The sequence below is a fragment of the Chenopodium album genome, chromosome 3 (genome assembly GCF_948465745.1).
Source record: "Chenopodium album chromosome 3, dcCheAlbu1.1, whole genome shotgun sequence".
In the NCBI taxonomy this organism is placed as follows: Eukaryota; Viridiplantae; Streptophyta; class Magnoliopsida; order Caryophyllales; family Amaranthaceae; genus Chenopodium; species Chenopodium album.
The window spans coordinates 39,276,371-39,286,027 of record NC_137836.1 but is presented as its reverse complement, the minus strand read 5'-3'; the positions used below and the strand labels follow the sequence as shown (position 1 = coordinate 39,286,027).

The following is a 9,657-nucleotide window of genomic DNA, read 5'->3' as shown; positions in this document are numbered from 1 at the left end:
TCAATGTTTTTTGGGAATGAATGGTTGAAGAGATTGAATAGCCCAAAATAGGCCTAAATCAAGCACATTCAGATGAGGAGATTGTGGTGGTTGGTATACTAGCTTGATGTTGAACCCATTCTGAGTTAATGCAGCCTGAAACTCATCATTAGTTGGGATTTGGTGAGGTCGGGCATTGTCCCATTGAATGGTTATGTTCTTGCTTTTTTGTGGTGGCCAATTTTGGACTATTGCTGGAATAACCTTGTAAAGAAGCATGTCCCTTATGACTTCTTTAGTTACATGCGGGTGTGCTTTTGTTTCCCAAGTACATGCTGCTCTGTTCTTGCTGTTTTCTTTTTCCTTTTGTTGGTAAATAAATGGAAAAATTCCATACTTACCATCATGGAGCATTTCACCATTTCGATGAAATAATGGTTTCGAAATGTGTCCCATAAACATGGCCTTTATGTTGAATATCCTTGACACTTGGAACATGTAAGGTTCATCTTCTTTTGCCAATACGTAGAACCTCCTTGTCTCTGGACTGAGATAAAACCATTTTTCGTCTATATGAACAGCATGTTCCATTGAATCAAATGTTGGATCTCTAGGTGGAATTGCTGGTTGAATATGTGAAAGAACCCACATAATTCTTTGCAGCACCTTGTGATTGTCTGTCAACTTTGGACGGTGAGTAGCTGTGTGAGTTCTTCATATCCCCCTTTTATTCAGCCTATGCACTGTGACATGACTGATTTTTAAGGCACTGGCATAGTTTCTTTCAGTTGTCCTCAAATACAAAGGGACTGATTGGAGTAATTTAATTGAGTACACTCTTGGTTTAGGCCTTATTCTCCCATATTTTTTTGTACTGACATCAACCACACCCCCTTCTTGTCTTTGTTTGAGCAAATCCTGAAAAATTCGAGTGATTATTAACTTGTGCACACCATATTCTATTGCAAGTTTTTCTTTATATCCTCTTGGTAATGCACCATCTGTTTGTTTCTCTAACATGGCATCCACAATCATTCTTTTTTTTGTAAGAGTAAGCTCTGGCCTCTTCCTTTTGTTCACAATTTGATGTTGTTGATGTTGTTGATTATCTGTATGTGCTTCTATCTCTGCTTCTGCTTCTGAAAACATCTCTAACATCAACTCTTCTTCCATTAAAATCTGATTAAGGTTGTAAAAATCATCATCATCCATTGTTGATATGCTTGTGTTTTCCTTACAAATGCAGAAAAAATGAAGTGAAACTTTGAAGATGCTGGATTTGCTGAAGGGAAGATGATTAAAGGCTGGAGTTGCAAGAATTGTTTTCGATTTTTTTTTCTTTTTCTATTGGGTCTGTAATAATTTCAGGGACATTATGTTTAATGGAGGGAGTCAGAATTTTGTGAACTTCATTGAATGAAGGGGTCTGTAGTTCTGTACTTGTGTATTTATATGGTCTCTTTAATTTAAGTGTAAAAATTGGAGGGATTGCTGTTTAAATTTGGTGAAAATATTTGACGGAGGGAAACAATCCCTCTCCTAAAAAATTCTAGAGGGAAACATTCCGCCTAAAAAATCTGTACAGATTTCCCTCCCCCAATTAATGAAAATCTGGTCCCTTCTTTCTCTCTCCTCAATGTTTAATTGCTTGCATTTACTCACTTAATTTTAGCTTACCAAATTTTGTCTAGGAGTCCGCGAAGTTGCCAAAGTTGCAACTAATAAGAAACGGAGGTAGTATCCAAAACCCTTGAATCCAAATCCCTTTGAATCCAAATCTTGTAGTTTAGTACCTTTTAGTTAGTTAGTTGTTTAGTTGTTTACTTAGTTTTTCTTTACTTTCCGTTTTGGTTTTTGTTAGCCTAATTTTGCTCAGTTTTTTAATGTTTTTGTTAGCTTAGTTTAGTTTTACTTTTTAGTATCCTTTTCTTTTGTTTTGAAGTTACTAACCTTTTTCTTTGTTCATAGCTTCTTTTACTTTTCTTGTTCTCACACGGCTTTTTGATGATGCTTACGATTTTGGAGCGCAACGATGGTGGTTCTTTCTTTCACCTTTGTTTATTATGCTAAGCATGGATAGCCCGGTGAAACCTTTCTAATTTTTCTCTTTATTTTCTTTGGATGCATAGATTAGGTTTAGTTTAGGGGAAGTTGAACGGTTCGAGGATGATTGCTTGTTAACACGTAACGTGTTTGGGATCGTTGACGATGTTGTCATTCGATCACTTGTATGTCGATTGGGATATATGTTCTTAACTCGCTTTCTAGTTCCTTTATCCATTTTTTCTATTCTTCCTTTGTCTATGGCTTTCCTTTTCTTTTCTTTTTCTCTTATTTTTCTTTTCTTTTATTTTCCTTTGTCCTTGTTTTAGTTTGTGGTTTGATTTTGAAGATTATTTTTCACCATTTTTATTTTCCTTATGAGTTGGACTTTGTACATTAGACTTTGTCTTTTGCGTGAATTTCATCCTAGGTAGTAAAGGTATGCACGGTTTGAGACTATGCTTGGTTGACTCTAGGATAGGTGTATGCTAGGGTAGTTGGTTTGAACTAGGTGAATCATGAATCCGGATTCTACTTCTTTGTGGCATGTTGGTAGTTGCTCCCTATAGTCAATTTGACACCTCTAGTGAGTTTTTGCTACATCCATGTGAGGCTCATCGTTTTTCAAGCCTTCAACCTATTTCGTATGAGCGGCGTGGATCCTTGACTATTGCAAACCTAATCTATAAAGCTTGATTTATGATTCTTAAACCCGAGACCGAGCTATCTAGGGAGGACAAAGGCACCTTTTTCGGGGTGGTATTTTTCATTTTTAGGATAGTTTGTTTAATATTTGTTTTTGGGTTTACATTTGCCTTCTTGCAACCATTTGAGCCTATTTCCTTCTTTTCAAGCCACATCTTTAGATCTTTGGCCTTTTGTTTCATTTTCTTTCTGTTCTTGTTTTTGTGAAGCAATTGATCATTCTTGATGGAGTTTGTGGTGATAAAGTTGGGATATGTGGTCCCCTTGATGCAAGCTTGTGATTTTAAGCTTAGTGAATAATTGAAAATGAGTATGAGTAAAATCCGTCCTACATTATAAAAGGCATGGACAAATAAGTGCAATAGTGAAAAAGCCGTCCTAAGTTGGAAAAAGGCAAGGACAAAGCATATAAAAAAAATTGAAAAAGTGAAAATTTCAAAAATATTTTGATGTATTCTTTTCTCCTTCATAAGCATTGAGGACAATGCTTCATTTAAGCTTGGGGGAGAGGCGTGTATGCCTTTTGTACATATTCTTGTGATTTATAGCTTTGAATAAGCTTGGGGGTGTACGTATTTTTGTTTGGATTGGTGATTACTTGATTGCGATTGTAAGAAAGGGCCCGTTCTTTGCTTCATTTATAGGAAAACCACCAAATTTCAAATTTTAGCCTACCTTCACCCTTTATGCCCTTACGTTACAACCTTTGGGAAAGCCCTTTCGACCTAGAAGTTGAGTCACTATTCGGGGGAGGGAATCATGGGTCATTGCCTAAGGAAAGGGGATGCATAGTCAAGATTGTCGAGTAGCCTAAATAAATCTCTTTTTCCGGTTCCTTCGAGGAATCATGGGGATGCTCGCTAAGGGGAGATTTGAGACTAGTGAGGAGAACGCGGTAAGATCGATTGGGATGAACGTGGATTGTGATGTCTAGTTCTTATGCTTAGCATACCTTATGTTTCAATCAACCTTGCATATCTTGGAACGTGCATACCTTGACTACTTGAGAAAGATTTTCATTCATTTTCATTGTAGTCTCTTTGTAAGTTCATTTCGCAAAGGTTTTGTTTTCCCTTTTTCCCTTTTTTCTTTTCTTTCTATGGTTTTGCCTCTTGGATGTTGGGGGAGAGTTATGGGTAAACTCTTAGGATACCCTTACGAGAGCATTACTTGTCCTCTAGAACGATCTAGGGGTTTAAAATGGCTTGTTGTAGCTTAAAACAACCGTGATTCCTACGACAGTGAGTCTTAGTGTATATTCTCATCTTGAGTCTTTCTTTTTCTTTTTGAATAAGTTTTTCATCCTTATTCTTTCTTGCTTTGTTTTGCTCGAGGACGAGCAAAAGTTTAGCTTGGGGGAATTTGTTGAGTGTCATTTATGGCACTCATTTGGCCTCTTTTAGGATGATTTTCATGCTTCTCTATAGCCCTTTTCCTTAGTTTTTCCTTAGTTTTGTTCTTTATTTCGTAAGTTTGTGCTTTCCATAGTTAGTTTCCTTGTTTTGTGCATTTCTTTGTTTATTTGTTCTTTTTCCCTTTTATATTTTTGTTTTCGTTTGTTTTTAGGTTGTGATCGTGTCTCCAAGGATCCCCGAGCCTTCCTCTCATCAATTTGGATGCCTCATGTTCGCCTTTCGCAGCTTCAAGTTTAAAGGAACGCAAAGAGCAAGTCAAGAGATCGGTGCACGTATGCGGTGGGGGCGTAATCTTTGCCATGAACCCACCAAAATGGCCCTCTCAAGACTGCCCACCTTGGTGTTCATCATCATCATAAAGTTGTGCCCACGAGGATGAGCTTAGAAGAAGAAGAGGGGGGCTCCCCTGCTGCCAGGTGCGGGCGCGCACGAGGGTGGTGCGGCTGCGCACCTGCGTTGCGCGGGCGCTTCTGCCAGGGTCCCTGTTCTGTACCCTTTTTCCCGCGGCCGCGCCTCTCCTCTGATGTGACCGCGCCTTCCGGGGTCTCTTTTGGGACGATCTAACTAACTCTTCTTTTGTATCTTTCTTATATATAGTTTTTCCTTCTATTTTAGGAAGAGAGAGAATGAGAACAGAATTAAAATTAGTTTTTTTTTTATCAAATTAGAGAGATTTTTAGATAGAGAAACTCTAGGTTTAGTGAGAGAATTTCATGGTGGATTGTTGATGATTGAAGCTTTCTTTAATTCCTTTGATCTTTGATCAAGATTGTAAGATTTCCTTTTCTTTAATTCAATCTTTAGTTTGATTTCAATTGTTTGTTGAATGTTCAAGTTTGATTAAAGATTGATTGATTTGTGTTTGAGTTTGGCTTGTTTGATTTGATCATGATGAATTTGTTGCTTAGTGTTGTTTTGATTTTGATTTCAATGGCTAGTGAGTAGATAGCTTGCTAGGGTAATGGTGAAGCATGTATAAGTAATGGATTAAAGCTAATTGGGGAAAATTGATGGAGTTGACTATGTGATTAAATTGGTTGATGATCATGTGCATGTGTGTGATTAATTAAAGAGTTGCTAACTTTGATTGTTGCACTAGATTGCATTGTAAGTTAACATTGATACGGACCATTGATTTGTGGCTTGCATATACACGATTGAGGTGTCTTGTGATGTTTCCTAGCTAGAGTTTATCGTAGTTGACGCTAGTTAGACCTCTAGGAGAATAGCTTGATATGTTCTCTTGGTTGCATGATTGATCTTTCCTCACATTGCTTGACTTAGTCAATTTGACCTCCCAATTAGTTGAATCCGTTATGATTACATGTGGAAACTAGCCCTAGTGTTTATTACATGTGATTTCTTCTCGTTTATTAGTCGTCTCTGTCCTAGCATAACATTCACACCCAATCATTACATTTCGGAATAGCTTGACCATAGACAATAGATAATCGCCCACCATTCCTTTGGGTTCAACCCTCAACTTACCATTATACTTGTGTAGGGGTGTGTTGAGTGTTTACAAATTTTGTTTGGCCTCGGGTAGGGGTTAGTTTCAACGACTTAGCTTCAACTTGCACCATTTAGAGAGAGAAAGTATGGGTTTCACCATTGTTGAGCTTGGATATTGAAGAGGAAGATTGATCATCTTGCTTGTAGATTTTCACATTCAATCAATGAGAATCTCTAACTCTCTCTCCTCTATTTTTATTTGCTTTATTTTGATTATTATTTTAGTTGTTGGTATTGCTTGTTAATCATGTTTATTCTTGATTGTTTGTTAATTAATCTTGTTATTAGCATGAATAGTGAGTAATTTCCCCATTAAGGGGATGGTTGTGGTGTAGTTGGATCTTGAGCATGTTCTAGGTTTTAGAATTAATTTATTTGTGATTAAAGTCTTTATATGCTTGATATTCTTTAATCTTCTTATAAGTGCACATTGTTGGTTGATTACAGGTGAATATTTTCTAACAAGGAACGGAAGTTGACTTAGTTAAGGTTCATTACTATCGATTGTTATTTAATAGTACCTCCTAGTATATGGTTCTAATGTGGAAACATAGAGGCTATGTTAGGAGAAGCCAATTTACCCCGGAAGGCGGCTAGATTGGATCCTTTACTTCGATATTTGAGCATGTTTAGTTCATAATTAATTCAATTTCTATGCCTTTGTTTATGTTCAAGTGAATGCTATACCTAAACCATTTCCCTTAATGTTTTATTTCTTGTTTTAGTATCTTTAGACTTTAGTTTATTTATCTCTTATTCCGGACTAGCTTAATTGTTGATAACATTTGGTGGTGTTTATCCGTTCTCTGTGGTTCGACCCCTATGCTTGCCTTATACTCGTATTAGGTTTGTTTAGGTTGTATAAATTGTATTTGATCTAGGGATAGACAATTGACAACGCGTTTATTCCCTTGTCAATGATGTCTTTTCTTTCTTTTTTTTAAAAAAAAAATTTGAATGGAATAAAATGAGCTTTATTTTATTTTTTTTATATGACCGAATCATAAAGATTGCCTACGTATTTGTATCACGAAATCAGGTCTATGCGTAGTTCTTTGTAAAATTATTGCATTTTTTATTATTCTTTAATTCCCTCTGTAGAAATTAAATGAAAAATTAATCAAGCTTTGTTAAATCAATCATAAATCAAAATTTATTTTTTTATTTTCCGAGTATATGATGTTTGAGAAATGCCCCATTTCTTTTATCCCAAGTAAAAATTGAGATTTTATTGGAGCGTAAAATTTTGGGCACGCAGTTCATCATTAAGTGGCGCGCGCAACATCAAAGGTTGCGCGCCCCTTCGCGCGCAATGGATTTAGTTGCGCGTGACATCTGGGCGCAACTGTTCTAGTTGCGCGAGACACCTTTGCTACGAGTGTCAAATTTTTTTAATTGTATTTTCACCCCCCCCCCCCTCTAGTGTGATGATTTTTTCGTGATGTTCGAAAAAAATCAGAACACTTTGAATGGTGTATTGTTTTTTTTTAATTACCCCCCAAGTGTTATGAACTTTACCGTGGTGTTTGGTAAAGTGCGTAACACTTAGAATCTTTATTTGAATGCTAAAAAAAGGTTTGTTTGATGAATGAACGAGTTTATCCGGATTTCATATGTAATACTTTTTAATCCGATCAATGTTTATTAATTGGCGAATTTCATCACCCCCAATATCTATTAATTTGATAGCTCCTTGACGAGGGGTGGAACTAGGTCGTTGAAACTAATCTTCCCTCGATCAAACTAAATTTGTAGACACTTAACAAACCTATATACAAGTATAGAGGCAAGTCAAGGGTCAAACCCAAAGGAACGGTAATGTTAAAGCGCTCTCAATTCTGCGTCTAAGCTAGGCCAAAGTCTAAGGATTAAAGGTAAACATTAACTAACAAAACGAAGAACCAAAAAAATAAACACTAGGAACGAGGATCAACAAGAAATCATGACAATTGTAGCAACTCGAGAACAATATGCAAATCAATGGTTGTGAAGACTAATGGCAAGCTCAATCAAAAGGGTCAACAAGCTATCTCCTACAGGTCAAACTAGCGCCAACTACGAGAGACTCTAACTAGGAGCATCACTAATCAAGTTCAATCGACAATTGCAATTCCTAAATCAATTGTACGTATCATTAGAAACTACAATGCAATCTAGCATAATTCTCAAGGCTTAATCGAATTACACACATGCAATTCCATTAATCGATTTAATCTCAACAATTAATCAACACAATCCCCAGATTAAGCACAATCAATCAGTCATACAAGTTTCACCCAATCCCTAGAAACCAACTACTCTAACATCATTATCTAATCAACTAACAACTAAAGAAATCAAGAATCAACAATATATAAAGAACAACAACACGAATCAAGAATCAAACATCAAAATCAATCAAAACAAACATAAATATTAAGTAAAGCAATAAAATGAGATAGATTTAGAAATGCTCATTGATAATAGAGAAGATCTTCAACACAATTGTCACCATTGAATCTTCAATCTCTGAATGACCATTGAAATTCCTCACTTTCTCTCTCTAAAATCTACTCCGAAAATTCAACCCTAAAACTAGAGAGAGAAGCTCTCAACTAAGCTTAAATTATGATTTCTAACTCTCTTAAACTTATTCTAAACTTGTCCCAAAAATTGGATTACAAAGATATATATAGGAGGCGCGAACAAAAACCGAGCAAGGAAGGAACCATAGAGGCGCGCCCATGCGAGCAAGGGAGGCGCGCCCGCGCACGCATATGGCGCACCCGCGCAAGAAGGTGGCGCCCGCTCCCGTGCTTTGCGCGCCCGCGGTGATCTGGGTTTCTTTGATATTTCTCGCGGCTTTATGCGTTCGCTAAGGTCTTTGAATGAACGTAAAACATGATGATGATGATCACTAAGAGAGGCAGTCCCAAAAGCAGTTGATTGTGGGTTCAACACCCTATCTTCATGACAGCAGGACTTGAAAGCGCAAGAGGTAGAACTTGGAGAATCCACTTCCTTGCATCTTGAGCTTTCCAATTGCCATGAGCTTGCTCCAAAAGCATCTCCCACCTTAGTAATTTTCCAATATCAAGACCTGAACCTCGTACAATACCTACAACCACGAAAATAGAGCAAATAAAGGAGAAAAGAGTAGAAAAACCAACAAAATGCATAAAAGCTATAAAATAAGAGAGGAAAGGTAAAACCAAGACCAAATGCATAAAACTAAGCATTTATTAAGCATGAAAACCATGAAAAGAAGGTGAAACCTGAATGCTCATCAAATAGGTGCCATTTATGACACCCATCAAATACCCCCAAGCTTACCTTTTGCTCATCCTCGAGCAAAACAAAACCAAGGGAGAAATGATGAGCTTATTCAAACAAATAAACAAAAAGAAGAGAAGGGATAAGAATATACACTAACTCACTTTCGTAGGAATCACGGTCAATTTTAGCAGCTAAAGATAAGCCATTTAAACCCCTAGATTGCCCTAGAGGACGAGTGATGCTCTCGTAAAGGTTTCCTAAGAGATTAACCTATAACTTTCGTAATGATACAAACAAGGCAAAGCATGAAAAAGAAACCAAAATACAAGAAAAGCAAACAAATGTTCATGAAAGGACTTTCCAAAATGTACAAGCATAAATGAATGCAAATCTTTCTAAACAAGTAAGGGAATGCACGTTCTAAGATATCTAATGTTGATTGAAACATAGAATATGCTAAGCATAGAGAACTAAAGAAACGCAATTCACTTTCATCTCAAAACATTTTAGCACATTCTCCCAATTGGCTTCAAATCTACTTTTAGTGAGCGTCTCTATAGTTCCTCGAAGGAACTGGAAAAACAAATAGATTTAAGGTTTCTCGACATCTTGACTTTGCATCCCCTTTCCTTAGGATTTGACTCATAATGCCCTCCCTCAAAATGCGACTCAACCTCTAGGTCAAAAGGTCTTTCCCAATGGTTGTAACGTAAAGGCAAAAGGTTGAGGGCCGACTAAAATTTAAAAA

General features: G+C 36.9%; 1 protein-coding gene across 1 annotated transcript; it reads right to left on the bottom strand.

Annotated features, from left to right (window-relative positions):
* On the bottom strand, nucleotides 1-630 carry LOC145625032 (uncharacterized). The gene has a single exon (XM_081678114.1). It carries the CDS (start codon nucleotides 628-630, stop codon nucleotides 1-3), a length of 630 nt encoding a protein of 209 aa, XP_081534240.1.
* Between the last annotated feature and the right edge of the window lie 9,027 nt (nucleotides 631-9,657).

Excerpts from the sequence above, each read along its gene's own strand:
- LOC145625032 (XM_081678114.1), bottom strand. The coding sequence starts at position 630 with ATGTGGGTTCTTTCACATATTCAACCAGCAATTCCACCTAGAGATCCA.